The sequence below is a fragment of the Ostrea edulis genome, chromosome 7 (genome assembly GCF_947568905.1).
Source record: "Ostrea edulis chromosome 7, xbOstEdul1.1, whole genome shotgun sequence".
NCBI classification, from domain to species: domain Eukaryota; kingdom Metazoa; phylum Mollusca; class Bivalvia; order Ostreida; family Ostreidae; genus Ostrea; species Ostrea edulis.
In genome coordinates, this window is record NC_079170.1 from 10,382,509 (window position 1) to 10,400,056 (window position 17,548).

The 17,548-nt window shown below is 36.5% G+C and overlaps 2 protein-coding genes across 2 annotated transcripts in view; both read right to left on the reverse strand.

Moving 5' to 3' along the window:
• Positions 1-4,206, reverse strand: part of LOC125656182 (uncharacterized) — a 374,718-nt gene extending 370,512 nt beyond the window's left edge. Inside the window, exons 1-2 of the mRNA XM_056143252.1 lie at positions 4,077-4,206; positions 3,496-3,560 (exon numbers count right to left, since the gene is read on the reverse strand). The gene's annotated coding sequence lies outside the window, so the exon portion shown is untranslated. The remainder of the gene's footprint in view (positions 1-3,495; positions 3,561-4,076) is intronic.
• Positions 4,207-7,797: 3,591 nt separating this feature from the next.
• LOC125656945 (uncharacterized) lies at positions 7,798-17,435 on the reverse strand. Its single transcript, XM_056143258.1, has 4 exons — positions 17,164-17,435; positions 13,269-13,528; positions 10,028-10,163; positions 7,798-8,097 (listed from the first exon to the last, which is right to left on the reverse strand). The coding sequence occupies exons 1-4, from the start codon at positions 17,243-17,245 to the stop codon at positions 7,868-7,870; spliced, it is 708 nt and encodes a 235-aa protein (XP_055999233.1). The 5' UTR covers positions 17,246-17,435; the 3' UTR covers positions 7,798-7,867.
• Between the last annotated feature and the right edge of the window lie 113 nt (positions 17,436-17,548).

Here is a 17,548-nt window from a genome sequence, read left to right on the forward strand (position 1 = left end):
AAATACCGTGTCCACTGTTACACTAGACAGATGAATACCGTGTCCACTATTACACTAGACAGATGTACACTGTGTCCATTATTACACTAGACAGATGATCACCGTGCTCACTATTACACTAGACAGATGAACACCGTGTCCACTGTTACACTAGACAGACGAACATAGTGTCCACTGTTATACCGGACAGATGTACAACGTGATCACTATTACACCAGACAGATGAACACCGTGTCCATTGTTACACTAGACAGATGAACACCATGTTCATTGTTACACTAGACAGATGAACACCGTGTCCACTATTACACTAGACAGATGAACACCGTGTCCACTATTACACTAGACAGATGAACACCGTGTACACTGTTACACTAGACAGATGAATACCGTGTTCACTGTTACACTAGACAGATGAACACCGTGTCCACTGTTACACTAGACAGATGAATACCGTGTCCACTATTACACTAGACAGATGAACACCGTGTCCACTGTTACACTAGACAGATGAATACCGTGTCTACTGTTACACTAGACAGATGAACACCGTGTCCACTGTTACACTAGACAGATGAACACCGTGTCCACTATTACACTAGACAGATGAACACCGTGTACACTGTTACACTAGACAGATGAACTCCGTGTCAACTGTTACACTAGACTGATAAATACCGTGTCCACTGTTACACTAGACAGATGAATACCGTGTTCACTGTTACACTAGACAGATGAATACCGTGTCTACTGTTACACTAGACAGATGAACACCGTGTCCACTGTTACACTAGACAGATGAACACCGTGTCCACTATTACACTAGACAGATGAACACCGTGTCCACTGTTACACTAGACAGATGAATACCGTGTCTACTGTTACACTAGACAGATGAACACCGTGTCCACTGTTACACTAGACAGATGAACACCGTGTACACTGTTACACTAGACAGATGAACTCCGTGTCCACTGTTACACTAGACTGATAAATACCGTGTCCACTGTTACACTAGACAGATGAATACCGTGTTCACTGTTACACTAGACAGATGAATACCGTGTCTACTGTTACACTAGACAGATGAACACCGTGTTCACTGTTACACTAGACAGATGAATACCGTGTTCACTGTTACACTAGACAGATGAATACCGTGTCTACTGTTACACTAGACTGATAAATACCGTGTCCACTGTTACACTAGACAGATGAACTCCGTGTCAACTGTTACACTAGACTGATAAATACCGTGTCCACTGTTACACTAGACAGATGAATACCGTGTTCACTGTTACACTAGACAGATGAATACCGTGTCTACTGTTACACTAGACAGATGAATACCGTGTTCACTGTTACACTAGACAGATGAATACCGTGTCTACTGTTACACTAGACAGATGAACACCGTGTCCACTGTTACACTAGACAGATGAACACCGTGTCCACTATTACACTAGACAGATGAACACCGTGTCCACTGTTACACTAGACAGATGAATACCGTGTCTACTGTTACACTAGACAGATGAACACCGTGTCCACTGTTACACTAGACTGATAAATACCGTGTCAACTGCTACACTAGACAGATGAATCTAATACCCTCTGTTGTACATATATGAATATATATTCGAAAGATCGTGAAAAGACTGATGAACTAAGACAGTATATCTAATATTTAATCATGTTACGAAATTCTGAACATTTGGTTCTAACGTCCGTGTGTTGTTTGCAATGGATGCCATTTAGGGCTTTTGATGCCAGGCTCCCTAATTTTTCCCGCCCTGGCCCATTATTACCACAAATTGTAAAAGAGATCGTGGTTGTTTTATTGAGCAAGTATTTTAGGTCCTGCAAGTTGGATTCAATTCTTGCATACCGTCTTACATAGATTCGAAATATATATATGTGTACATTTTTAATGGAATTAAAGATTACAGAGAAAATGAGCAAACACTAGAATACTTTCAATTGTCATAATCTTCTTGAGATACATCATGAAGATCCCGACATGCTAGATCTACCTACAACGCTTGAAGCAACGGCATATTTGATTATTCGGAGAGGATTCAAAATGCATTCTCTTAGTTTTTCAACAACTTGAAGTGAGACGGCGATGCCTGTTTTGCATTTCATTGCGAAGTGCTCGCAGTTATTTTTTATGGCATCGTATGGTCCCCATTTACTTGGATTAGCCAGGAGTTTCTTGGCGTTTTCTACCACAACAGCGGGAGGCAGGCACTGGTCACCTGGGTACGTAATCCTTACCAATCGTCTTTTCCCATAACCGGTGAATTGGAGCAAATCGACTTGCCTCACCTGTGCATCTGCTTTGTTTTCTCCACCGAAATCAATGATTCCTTCCTCGTGGCTGATGAAGATACCGTGATGGTAATACTTAATACCACTCGTCTCTCCTGCAACTGCAAGCTGATCACCGGCTCTTAAAGTCCTAAACAAAAAAAAGCCGGCAATATTTGTAAAACATCCACCTGTGGCCTGATTCTGTTGTTTAGACGTTCCGTTATGTATAAGGAATGGGGAGTTTTGGACAACTACATAGTTATGATCTCTCGAGATAAATTTTTGTATGCTCTGTCCCTTCGGAGCTTTTAAGTTTTAACAAAATGTATTAATGAATTTTAAATTGAAATCCTCAGGCGTAGATGGCATTCAAACCTAAGACTTTTCGCAAAGAATTCAGAAGTTCTAAACACTGGGCCACCGAGGAAGAATGACAAAAGATACTTTATATGACAAAAGTATTACGTATATGATATTTAATTTTATACAAATAAAATCGCAAAAACCGAGGTCCGGTGTGGCACGATAAAGATCCCTTCCTGCTCAATGGCCATAAACGTCGAGCATAGGCCTAAATTTTGCATCCCTTCATCGGCAGTGGTGACGTCTCCATATGAGTGAAAGATTCTCGAGAGGGACGTTAAACAATATACAATCAATCAATACAATCTATATATAGTATGTAAAACTTTGATCCCCTACTGTGGTTCCATCCTTCTCCCGATGGACATGATGTTAACAAACTAGAATCTGCAATATGTCAGGAAGCTTTCATGTAAATGTAAACCTTTCTGGCAAAGTGGTTCTTAAGAAGAAGGTTTTAAAGATTTTCCATATATATTTGTATGTAAAACTTTGATCCCCTATTCTGGCCCTATCCTACCCCCGGGGTCATAATTTTAACAAACTTGAATCTGCACTTTGAGAAACTAGTTTGACTATAAAAGGTGAAGATAACGAACAGTGATAAATCTCGTAACTCCTATAAACAATACAAAATAGAGAGTTGGGCAAACACGGACTATCTACTGAATTATCTGTGTTCTTTAGTATATTATTTTCACTACTACCTGTGTAATCAAAAATCCTCAGGGTCAAAGTTTGTGCAACAACTCCACAGGAATCATTCATTCACTCATTACTAAATAAATGATATTTCTGAATCTAGTGTCTACATAATACCTGTATTCTGTCACATTTTCCGATGAAATCGCAATGTCACCGTATTGCTGAACAGACATCTCACCCTGAAATATGAAAACATTACGAATTAATTCGAAAGATTTTTTTTAAAAACAAACATCAAAATGATATTTCCTTCAAGAAAAAACTAAAATCAAATTCAAAGCAATGTATTAAATTTCTCAGAATGATTTTTTCCAAGTTTTACATTGTCAGCTGAAAAGTATGAATAATTTGTATTGTTAATTTCTTTCACTGCACACTGTGGTAATGCCTATAAAAAATTTAAAAGTAGTACTATTTGTTTACTCATTGAGATCTAGTTTCATATTTGATTTTCAACAAAGGAAGAAGAGGAATGAATTCTATTCAATTTGATATTATGATATAGTATTTATTGTTATTTTCTATTTTGATATACTACTGCTTCCTCGTAACATGAGTATTCATCTTGAAATAATCACTTAAGATACAAAACGCACTTCCTTTCGATCCCGTAAATTTAATTATGCCTTAAGTTGATTACAATCATATCTAACAATTGTTGTTGATTTTGAAGACAGAAAAAAGATTGAACTTACAGTTTCAGACACAGCTTGTCCTATACGAAGGGTCTCTTGAGTCGAATAATGGTATTTTCAGTGACGTGGTCGTATTTTTAGATAGTCATTTGGTTTATGGTCAAAGTCCCTCAACTTGTCATGGGTTATGAAAAATAGCTTTTTATACCATAATTATATTCTTTGTTTATGAAAAATATCAGTATTTCAATTATATGATACACTTATTTTACAAACGTGACTTATAAACCGTGGCTTAGAGAGGTTTCTCTACTGTAAACTATTTGATATAGTTTACGATGCACCATTTTAGAATATCAGGAGTTTCGTTTTCGGTTCACTTATTATCAGCGTTTCATCTGATTGAATGCATTAGTTTCGATTTCGGTTTGTGTCTTGGAACGTAAGAGATTTTTCAGGTTTATAAAAGTAATCTTTCAGTACGTTTTGTTGTGTGGCTGTACTCTGCTAGTTGCAGGCATGTATCATCGTTTTTCAAAAGGTGGAGGGGGAGTGCAGCCAAAAGAAATGTTGTTAGTTGTTGTTTTTTAGTCTGACTAAAGTACAGACCTATATTATGAATATACACAATTATGATATATGTCTGTACTTCTGTACTTGAGTTAGACTCTCTCTCTCTCTCTCTCTCTCTCTCTCTCTCTCTCTCTCTCTCCTGGTCCGTTCGTCTGTCACACTTTCATCCTCAAACTCCTTTTATTCTAAGTAGTAACCAATTAATCTTTTGAGATATGATAGGTGATGTCCTGTAGATGTGCAATAAGTTTTTGGAATTTTCATTTTCAGCCGGGGGGGGGGGGGGGGGATTAGGGGGGGGGGGTTCGAATCATAACGTTTTTTCTACACAAGCTGGTTCCCAGAACTTCTCTTACATATTACTCAGTGGCTAAATCATCATTTGGTAAGTAATGGACGGTGTCTTGTAGATGAGCAGTAAGGTTTCAGATTTTTTATCTTCACCCTGCGGCCCATATGGGGATTGAAAAACGTTTTTCTACAAACACCTGGTTCCCAGAACTCCTCTTACATTTTACGCAGTAATTGTGGTGTCCTGTAGATCTATGTGCAGTGAGGTTTCAGAATTTTTATTTTCACCCTGGGGCCCAAATAGGGATTTTGATGACCTCGGGGGATTTGACCATCAGAATACTCAGGGCATCTTAATATGTGAAGCAGGAATGTTTGTGGGTCAGAACTTCAATTGTTTTTAATATATTTCAATAATTATGAAGTAGGGTTCGGAATGACCCCAGGACACCTGTACAACAGAATACTCAATGCTTCATAAGATAAGATATACACCTGGAATCAATCTGCCTTGTGGTTGACATTAGTTCAAACATTTGATGACATTGCGAGTCTAGTCGTTCTATAGTTCAAACATCTAAATTCAATCAATTTATTATCATAAACTTTGCATAGACAGAGTATAGAGAAATATTAACACGTTAACAGATGTACAAATAATTAATGCACGTGCTGAGTAGTATACAACTTATCAACCTCAGGCATAGTTCATGAAGCTATCTTGGGACTAAGAAATGTTTTTAGATGTACTTTGGAAAAATTAAATAATCCTAAGTGCGTTTTTCGAACGTATCTCAACTTTAAAATACATGTATTCCTAAGAATTGTCTCAATCTTAGGACAGCTACGGCATGAGGTATCCTAATTTGAAAATGACAGCGCCCATGTTACTAGTTCTTCGATGAAATCGTCGCATCAGACGTGGAAGAGTGTTTAGGAATTTTGATAACCTTTTAGTTTAGATTATCTTGATGACAATAATATTTCAAGACCAAGTCTTTCAAGAATATTAAAAGACGTGACTCAGTGTCTTATTGAAGTGAAAAATACACACATTGTTACGCCTATTGATTCGCATGAATTGGCCAAAACATGCATGAATTTTGCACAATTGCCTAACACATCATGCATGTTTGCACCCGGTGATATATAGTGAGACTTCCGCCATAGTGAGACTTTCCCCGGAATACTGGCTATATAGTGAGACATTCCCCGGAATACTGGATATATAGTGAGACTTTCCCCGGATACTGGCTATATAGTGAGACTTTCCCCGGAATACTGGCTATACAGTGAGACTTTCCCCGGAAGACTGGCTATATAGTGAGACTTCCCCCGGAAGACTCGCTATATAGTGAGACGTTCCCCGGAATACTGACTATATAGTGAGACTTCCCCCGGATACTGACTATATAATGAGACTTCCCCCGGAATACTGACTATATAGTGAGACTTTCCCCGGAAGACTGGCTATATAGTGAGACTTTCCCCGGAAGACTGGCTATATAGTGAGACTTTCCCCGGATACTGGCTATATAGTGAGACTTTCCCCGGATACTGGCTATATAGTGAGACTTTCCCCGGAATACTGGCTATATAATGAGACTTCCCCCGGAATACTGGCTATACAGTGAGACTTTCCCCGGAAGACTGGCTATATAGTGAGACTTCCCCCGGAAGACTCGCTATATAGTGAGACGTTCCCCGGAATACTGACTATATAGTGAGACTTCCCCCGGATACTGACTATATAATGAGACTTCCCCCGGAATACTGACTATATAGTGAGACTTTCCCCGGAAGACTGGCTATATAGTGAGACTTTCCCCGGAAGACTGGCTATATAGTGAGACTTTCCCCGGATACTGGCTATATAATGAGACTTCCCCCGGAATACTGGCTATATAGTGAGACTTCCCCGGGATACTGACTATATAATGAGACTTCCCCCGGAATACTGACTATATAGTGAGACTTTCCCCGGAAGACTGGCTATATAGTGAGACTTTCCCCGGAATACTGGCTATATAGTGAGACTTCCCCCGGATACTGGCTATATAGTGAGACTTCCCCCGGAATACTGGCTATATAGTGAGACTTCCCCCGGGAGACTGGCTATATAAAGAGCCTTCTTCTCCCCACACTTTGAAAAAACTGTGTGCTTATACACGGATAGGGCAAACTTTAGTGAATGAATGGTGGTAAAATTCATGGACAAATCTGCGCGTTGTTCATGGTTCAGAAATTTTAAATCCCTAAAGGACTAAACAACATCAAGATTTAGAATTTCTCAGATTCACTAAGTTCTCTTTTGGTATAAACTTTTAAAAAGCATCTCAATTTATTGAATAATATATTTCTATGTTTTTCATAATGTTAAGAGTTTTTATTCAGAGTTGAAAAACTTGTTTTTTGATGTTATTATTCTTTCTAGAACAAGATCATTTAAAAAACACATTCGAGTCGACTGTCTTGATTTAGGATAATCCTAAGTCAAATTTCATTTGCATAACTAAGTTTATCTTAGGATCATCCTTTAAAAGATCCTAACATATTTCTTAGGAACATTCTTGGGACGATTCTTAAGAAAGTTTCGTAAACATGCCTGCAGGAAAATTGACTCTCTATCGTTGATTGTTACTTCCATTGATTGAATGGTTGATGTTTTCCACCACACTCAACAATTTTTCAGTTATCTGGTGGCGCCCAGTTTTTATTGGTGGAAGAGAGAACCCAGATACAATGTACCTGGGAAGAGATCACCGACCTTCCGAAAGTAAACTGGGAAACTTTCTCACTTCCCGGTGCGAGCGGGATTCAAACACGCGCCGACAGAGGTGAAAAGCCGTGTGATTTTGAGCGAGATACGCTAACCACTCGGCCACGGAGGCCCTTATCGTTACTTCCAGGAATTCACATATATACATTTATTATATAAAGATACGAATTACATTATTAGCGATAAGGAGAAAACTATTTACATGCAATTATATCTCGGAAACTCGAATAGTCCCAATTATCAATTGTTCCCGTGTTTTCAGAACAGTATGCTGACGATATGAAAAAAGACTGGTATCATGTAAATGGTCTTCATTCTGTCTCCTTCGGAATACCTCGCAAATTTGCCTGTTTTTCTTGCGGCAGCGACAGACAACGATGACAAGTATCACAGTAAGCAGAAGCCCTGATATCACTCCCACTATAACCCAGCGCTCATCTGAAAATAAATGTATGAAAATAAAGAAGCCTTATAGTATTAGAATTAGTGCACCATATACACATACAGTGTATAAACTTCAATGTTGTAGCAGTAAACATCATGATATAGTATAGTATAGTTAATGTTATAATATAGTTAATGATATAGTATAATAATGTCCAGTATATTACAGTTATAGTTAATGATATAGTATAATAATGTTCTGTATAGTATAGTTAATGATATAATACAATAATGTTCTGTATAGTATAGTTAATGATATAGTGTAATAATGTTATGTATAGCATAGTTAATGATATAGTATAATAATGTTCTGTATAGAATAGTTAATGATATAGTGTAATAATGTTCTGTATAGCATAGTTAATGATATAGTATAATAATATTCTGTATAGTATAGTTAATGATATAGTGTAATAATGTTCAGTATAGAATAGTTAATGTTATTGTATAATAATGTTTAGTATAGAAGAGTTAATGATATAGTATAATAATGTTCTGTATAGAATAGTTAATGATATAGTATAATAATGTTCAGTATAGTATAGTTAATGATATAGTACAATAATGTTTAGTATATAATAGTTAATGGTATAGTGTAATAATGTTCAGTATAGTATAGTTAATGATATAGTGTAATAATGTTCAGTATAGAATAGTTAATGATATAGTATAATAATGTTCTGTATAGTATAGTTAATGGTATAGTGTAATAATGTTCTGTATAGTATAGTTAATGCTATAGTATAATAATGTTCAGTATAGTATAGTTAATGGTATAGTGTAGGTAATAGTATGATAATGGGACCTCAATTTTTAAGGATTTATTCCAGACTTACGACTTTCACTCTGAATCCAGAGCGTTTGGCGAAGAAGCAGTCACAACATGTACCTATTTTTACGTCTGTGACGTGGACTAAGAAACAATCACTACCTATCTTTACGTCTGTGACGTGGACTAAGAAGAAGCAGTCACTGCCTATCTTTACGTCTGCGACGTGGACTAAGAAACAATCACTACCTATCTTTACGTCTGTGACGTGGACTACCTATCTTTACGTCTGTGACGTGGACTAAGAAACAATCACTACCTATCTTTACGTCTGTGACGTGAACTAAGAAGAAGCAGTCACTGCCTATCTTTACGTCTGTGACGTGAACTAAAAAACAATCACTGCCTATCTTTACGTCTGTGACGTGGACTAAGAAGAATCAGTCACTACTTATCTTTACGTCTGTGACGTGAACTAAAAAACAATCACTGCCTATCTTTACGTCTGTGACGTGGACTACCTATCTTTACGTCTGTGACGTGGACTACCTATCTTTACGTCTGTGACGTGGACTAAAAAACAATCACTACCTATCTTTACGTCTGTGACGTGGACTACCTATCTTTACGTCTGTGACGTGAACTAAGCAGTCACTGCCTATCTTTACATCTGTGACGTGAACTAAAAAACAATCACTGCCTATCTTTACGTCTGTGACGTGAACTAAGAAGAAGCAGGGCTTTAACCCACGACCTTCCGGTCACAAAGTGAAAGTTCCATCCACTGAACCATCGTGACCACTTTATAGTACAGTAGTATGTTTTAGCATAGTATAGTCTACCATGGTATAATATAGCATAATACAATAGTATAGTCTAGCATAATATAGTCTAGCATAGTAGTATAGTAGAATATTCTAGCATAGAATCGGTTAGTATAGTATAGTATGGTTTTGTATAGTACAGTATGATATAATACAATAAATAAAGTACAGTATACATCTACTACAATATAGTATATTTAGATCTAGTGTAATATGATATAATATAATGCAGTATAGTATTGTATAATATGATCTAGTTTTCTATACTATGATATTGTATAGTATGATGTGGAATAGCATCGTATGATCTAGTATAGAATAGCTGACTCACCGTGATCTGATTTTGATGAAAGTTCAACAGAAAAGCTGTATTCTTGTACGTGGATGATTCTTTTGTAAAGTTGAAGGGTCAAGTTCGTGGCTGTACTACACACAGTTTCTGGAGCATCTCCACAACTGTACCCTCGCTATAGAAAACAAGAGGTCCAAGGTAACACTGCTCATCTGACTAATCTTAAACGTTAATATCTTTATGTTTGCCCTACACTGATTTATAATTTCGAAAATGATTTATTAATTCTGAACTTATTCTTAAAAAGGACTCTTTCTACAACCACAATATCATTTCCGCTGGATTGAAGATTCTAATGAAATTGGATACTGTACGCTACAGGACGGTATTGCAAATTACATGCATTTCAACAAATTACATGCATTTCAACAAATTGCACACATTTCAACAAATTACACGCATTTCAACAAATTGCACGCATTTCAACAAATTGCACACATTTCAACAAATTACGCACATTTCAACAAATTACGCACATTTCAACAAATTGTACGCATTTCAACAAATTACAGGCATTTCAACAAATTACAGGCATTTCAACAAATAGCACATGTTTCAACAGATTACACATATTTCAACAAACTACATGCATTCTTGAGATTCAATAAGCCCAGAAAAGCCAATATACACCATGAATTGTAGAACTTGGTTTCAAGTAGTATCAGCAATCATCAGGGTGTGACATACTTTCTTTGCATAGTAAAAACAGACAAATCATGTACTCTCTATGTAATATTTTCACTTGGAATAAGATGTGTACAATGTTTAATGGTCATAGCCCCAACAATTCCGTCTGTGTCCTGCTACTACAACCTTGACCTTGAGAAACAATGGGCATCCTTCACTTGGCATAAAGAGTATGTGTACCAAGTTTGATGGTCCTAGCCCCAACAGTTCGGTCTATATACCGCCTACAAGGTTTTGCTACTAAATGATACTGCGACCTTGACCTCTAACCTTGAAAATATCAGGCATCTTCTCATTATAGTGATCAAATGTACCAACTTGCAATATCTTGGAGCTTACAGTTCGCTTTGTATCCTGCCTATAATGTTTTCTTACTAAGTGATACTACGACCTTGACCTTTGATCTCTAGCCTTAAAAAACGATTGGCATCTTTCTCTCATCACGGTGATCAAATGTACCAAGCTGCTATATTCTGGAGCTTACGGTTCGGTTTGTATCCTGCCCACAATGTTTTCTTACTAGGTTTTCCTACTAAGTGATTCTACGACCTTGATCTTTGACCTCTGATCTAGAAAAACCATAGGCATCTTCCTCTTATCATGATGATCAAATGTACCAAGTTGTGAAATTCTGGAGCTTACGGTTTGGTCTGTATTCTGCCCAAAAGGTCGGGACAGACAGACAGACGGACGTACGACGCCATACCATAATACGTCCCATCTTCGACGGGCGAATAAAAACTTCTTTTTTAACCCTCCCGGGGATTCGGTATGGACTGATATCGAATCGTATGCATGTATTAGTATAATTTGAGGTTCAACTGTTGCATGCAAAACATAAAATTGGTCTTTTTTGTTTCTTATACTTTGTCTCACTGGGTCAATCTGTGAACAAAACGTCATCTTACACATCTTCACAAAATCAAGGTTTAGAGAAAATCATTAGGATGTTAGCGTCAACTGAAGGGAGAGAAGTGGTTCCGTTCAGGAAAATCAGTATTTTATCAATCAGAGATAATACAGGTTAAAGTGGGCTAAAACAAACACAGAGATAGACTCATAACATATACACTGTGCATGTATTACAATTATATAATAAACATTACTGTTAAACTTACTCATTCTAATTGACAAGTTATCTGGGGTAGTTCGCACCGGATACAGCAGAATGTATTTAACGTTGTATGCATGCACCTACCATAGCCACATTTTTTAATCAACGAAAAATGACTGCAATACAACTTAGTCTGAATAGAAATTTATCGTCGCTTAGTGGCATCATTATCATTGGGTCTACATGCTTATAGTACAATTGGATCCACGCACTTTAACCACTACAACTTTCATTGGATCCACACACACTTACAGAACTGTGATTTGTTTTAAATCAAACGCTTATGGTACTACAATTGCCATTGGATCCAAAGATATATAGTACAACGTTTTTCATTGGAACCTATGGTTTTCATTTGATCCAAACACTTATAGCACTATCGTTTTCATTGGTTCCACATGTTTAAATGAATACAGTTTTCGTTGGTTCGAAACACACTTATGGTACTACGGTTTTCATTGGATCCAAACACTTATAGGACTATGGTTTCCATTAGTTCCAAACAAGTATAATGCTACGGTTTTCACTGCTGAATCTACACACTTAAAGTACTATGGTTAGATCAACATGCTTACCGTACTACGATTTTCATTGGATACACATGCTGTAAGTCCTATGATTTTGATTGGATCCACATGCTTTTGGTACTACGGTTTTCATTGGGTTCACATGCTTACAGTACTACGGTTTTCATTGGGTTCACATGCTGTAAGTGCTACGTTTTTCATTGGAGACACATGCTGTAAGTGCTATGATTTTGATTGGGTCTACGTGCTTTTGGTACTACGGTTTTCATTGGATTTACATTCTTTTAGTAGTTAGATTTTCATTGGATCCACATTCTTTTAGTACCACGGTTTTCATTGGGTCCATTTGCTTTAAGTGCGCACATGATTTTGGTACTACGATTTTCATTAGATCCACGGATTTTGGTACTATGATTTTCCTTGGATTCACATGCTTTTGGTACTACCGTTTTCATTGGGTCCATATGCTTTTGGTATTACCGTTTTCATTGGGTCCATATGCTTTTGGTATTATCGTTTTCATTGGATCCACATATTTTTGGTAATACCGTTTTCATTGGGTCCACATGCTTTTGGTACTACCGTATTCATTGGGTCCACATGCCTGGGGGAGCATGGAGTATATAGACCCCAAAAGTACCGTGATAGACGAAAATAAAAAAAAAACCAAACATGTCAAACATACTAAAATTCTGGAGCTTTCGCTGTGTCTCATTAGGTCACGAAATTTCCTTTATTTAAACAAAGAAAGCAAATTAATATACACATCTAAGCCAGATAAACAAACTTCCTGCAATATATGCCCTCTGGACCCTTCCAAATTGAGAGTGTCCTCCACAACCCCATTTCCATGACCCCTTTTTATTCCCTACATTCTGTAGTGGGTACTTACATACAAGTAGACGTCATCTGGTTCCATATGAAGATTTACAGGCCATTTTTCTTGGAATAGATTGAAATGTACAGAACAGTCATCAATCTGGAAATGTTTAAACTCTACGCAAAGGTGTTGATTTGCTTTTGTTCTGAAGCGAAGTGAGCACCTTTTTGTGGAGAACATCTGACCACTTCCTTTGGCAGAGATAACATACACATCATCAACAACTTCAAAAAATGTCGGGTCCTGACACCTTCCATAATCATCCATATACACTACAAGTTATAAAGTTAACAGAAATTTAAAATCAAATGCTTGGTGAGTTTGTCAGTTTAATTTAGGTATATACATGCATATCGTTAATTTTTCTTATTTGAACCATTGGTTACAGTAAATTTTCCTCTTTCTTCCTGATAACATTGTTTTACGTTTTCGAACTACACAACTAACTTCAGTCACATTTGACATGGAGTTTTTCTTTGCTAAAAGAAATATAATGTGCAAGTTTGTTCACATAAGGGACATCTTTTTTAAAAGCCAACAGAGATCGAAAGTCGTGGGGATATGTTATCTTCAGTCCGTTTCCTTGTTTGTTCGTCATAGAATAGACCTTGTATGACGTCTATATCTTGTTTAGTTGAAAAGTTTTCATCAAGGTCAAAGTTGTGCAAAAAGGAGACATATATACAAACAAAAAGACAGAAAAACGTTGTGAAGTTTTGGTTCCTTGTATAATAAAATGCGACCGACTGTGGGTTTCTGACAATGAGTCATTCGTAATTTATTTTAATCCTAAAATGGGGACCTTTATAGGGATGTATAGTTTTTTGTAGGGATATATGATGACGTTAAGCTTATGAGAGGTGAAAATAACGAGCTCATCTAATAATTTGATCAAGTTCGATCAAATCAGATCAGAGGACTGATAGAAATAGACGAGAGGCAAAGAGAAGTAGATGAGGGATATGTTGAAAAAGATAAGGGACTGATAGAAATAGACGAGAGGCAAAGAGAAGTAGATGAGGGATATGTTGAAAAAGATCAGAGGACTGATAGAAATAGACGAGAGACAAAGAGAAGTAGATGAGGGATATGTTGAAAAAGATCAGAGGACTGATAGAAATAGACGAGAGACAAAGAGAAGTAGATGAGGGATATGTTGAAAAAGATCAGAGGACTGATAGAAATAGACGAGAGGCAAAGAGAAGTAGATGAGGGATATGTTGAAAAAGATCAGAGGACTGATAGAAATAGACGAGAGGCAAAGAGAAGTAGATGAGGGATATGTTGAAAAAGATAAGGGACTGATAGAAATAGACGAGAGGCAAAGAGAAGTAGATGAGGGATATGTTGAAAAAGATCAGAGGACTGATAGAAATAGACGAGAGACAAAGAGAAGTAGATGAGGGATATGTTGAAAAAGATCAGAGGACTGATAGAAATAGACGAGAGACAAAGAGAAGTAGATGAGGGATATGTTGAAAAAGATCAGAGGACTGATAGAAATAGACGAGAGGCAAAGAGAAGTAGATGAGGGATATGTTGAAAAAGATCAGAGGACTGATAGAAATAGACGAGAGGCAAAGAGAAGTAGATGAGGGATATGTTGAAAAAGATCAGAGGACTGATAGAAATAGACGAGAGGCAAAGAGAAGTAGATGAGGGATATGTTGAAAAAGATAAGGGACAGATGGAAATAGACGAGGGACGGGTAAAATAGAAGGTAAATGAAATTTGTTGGACCTTAACACATAAAATTGTGTTTGCACACACTGAAAATTCTATCTGGATTTGTAAACTTTTTTTGTACTATAGTAATTAAGATGTAATCAATGTCAAATACAATATCATGACAGTTTTTATATGCAAACTTGCATGAACAATGATCCATCAGAGACGATAGTAATCCACATACACATATATTAGTAGCTCTCCTGAGCCGAACACTCAAGTTAGCTTTCCTGATCAAAACTTTCCGTTGTCTGTCATAGTTGTAAACATTTTACATTTTCATCTTCTTCAGAACCACTAGGCCAATTTCAACCAAACTTGGCACCAATCATCCTTGGATAAAGGGGATCAATGTTTGTTCAAATGCGGGGGGGGGGGGGGGGGGGACACCACTCTCCAAGGGGAGATAATAGCGAAGATACACTGACAAATTTTAAAAATCTTCTTCTTCAAAACCAGCGGCCAATTTAAATCAAGCTTGGTGCAAATCATCTTTGTGTGAAGGGAGTTCACGTTTGTTCATATCAAGGGTCATGTCCCCTTCAAAGGAAAGATAATCACAAAGATGCAAAAATATGGTGGGGTCATTCAAAAATCTTCTCAAGAACAACTGGTTCAGACAAGTTCAAATTTACATGAAAGCTTCCTGATATAGTGCAAATTCAAGTTTGTAAACATCATGGCCCCCGGAGGTAAGTTGGGGCCACAATAGGGATCAAAGTTTTACATGCGAATATATATGGAAAATCTTTAAACATGGGCTAAGGTGACTCAGAGTCAAGTGAGCTAGGTGGCCTATGGCCGTCTTGTCAGATAATTATGTCGACTTTTCAAATAATTTTGTCCGCTTGTCGAATGATAAAATGTTAAAAAAAAGAAGAAAAGTGACTGTAAAAATATTTTCACGTTTAAAATGCGCCGTCCACTTAAAGGGACTGGTTCAAGATTTTTGATAAAAATATTTTGCATTTTTGACGTTAAACAATAAAAATATAACTCATTTAATGTTGACAGCCAAATTTCGACCTTTTGAATGCAAGAATAAAAGCAATATTTTAGCCTTAAATCTGTGTTTTGTAAACAAATACTTTGTGTATACAAACAAACAAGTGAAATTTTGATTTTGTAATGTAAAGCATCTTAATATTGCATAGTCTCAAATTTTAAGTTTTAGATGACACATTTTACCCCAAAAATGTTTGAATTGTGAAAACTATAATAAACTTAGATTGTTATCCATTTGTTTTGAAAATATCGTAAACAATAACATACCGCAATGTTTATTTACAAAACAAATAACTAACTTTCTAAAATGAGCTTCTGTGATAATGTATAACCTTAATTTTTATGTGAAATCTTTTAAACACATTAGACAGTAGATTTTGATCATTTAAAGTGCAATAGAAATTTTTGGGGGAAATCGTGAATCAGTCCCTTTAACAACATGCTTGTAATTGTCTGACAGTCTACTTCACACAAAGTAAAGGATTTATAAGTACGAGTTACTAATACAAAAGTTTGTCCTCCCGAATGACACTTATGCATTGCATATCTAGTTTTCATATATTGTATCATATGCGCGCCTTGCCATGAACGAAACAAAACGTTTGTATAAATTATTGTAAAATTATCTCTATACCATGTAGTTCTTGGTTTATGAGAATAATGAATACACGCTGATAATGATTTGACAAGCCCACATAAAGATCTGATAGGTCGACATAATGTGTCTTGTTAAACGATTATATTGACTTGTCAGACAATTATATTGAATTGTTAGATCGTGATGTCAACTTGTCATATATTAAGATGGACGGTAGATACCAGCAAATGGCATTATCACATCAGAATCACAGGGGCTAAGCCCGTTTTGGCGATGGAATTTTTAACGACTTAGGCATGTCGCGAAAATGAATGAAAATATTGTACGAGACCAAATATAATGCAATTTTATGAAATTATGTCAACAAGTAATGTTAAAAACTTGTGCATGTTTATTCTTAAGATTTACGAATTAGTCTGGTCTCCTTAACAGACGTGAATACATGGAAATTCTGTAATGTACCTCATATACCATCTTCATTGTGGTTTGATCGAATAAGATTGCATTAAATGACACCATGGTTATATCAACGATAAATTGAAAATTAATTTTTTTTAAAAAGAATATCGTACTCACGTAAATTCTCTGGATAAAGGAGTTGTGAATCACGTAAGATACAAAGAATAAAAAACAATGGTCTCTTTAAATCACAGTGCATAATTTGTTCCAACTTGATTTCAGAAGTGAAACTACGAAATTCCCTTCAACATTCATTTTAAATGTCACTCTTTTTTTCCGTGAATTTAACAAAGGTAAAAATTCCTGGAAATTTTTAATACCCGTATCCACACAAACAACGGGTATATCAAGTGGCCTGCATGCGTATTTGTGGTATACAGGTGGGGGTTTTCCCTGGTATTCAACATATAGTCGCTGATAAGAAGAAATTCTGTATTTTATGTTGGTTCTGTATTGGCGATATAAGGATTTTTTTCAAGTAGTATAATTATCTTGCGTTTAA

Bases quoted from the DNA above. Each gene is read 5' to 3' on its own strand.
- LOC125656945 (XM_056143258.1), bottom strand. From the start codon at position 17,245: ATGCACTGTGATTTAAAGAGACCATTGTTTTTTATTCTTTGTATCTTA. The intron at 13,529-17,163 runs GTGAGTACGATA...TATAACTTGTAG, and splicing joins CCTTTATCCAGAGAATTTAC to TGTATATGGATGATTATGGA. The intron at 8,098-10,027 runs GTGAGTCAGCTA...ATTTATTTTCAG, and splicing joins TTCATCAAAATCAGATCACG to ATGAGCGCTGGGTTATAGTG.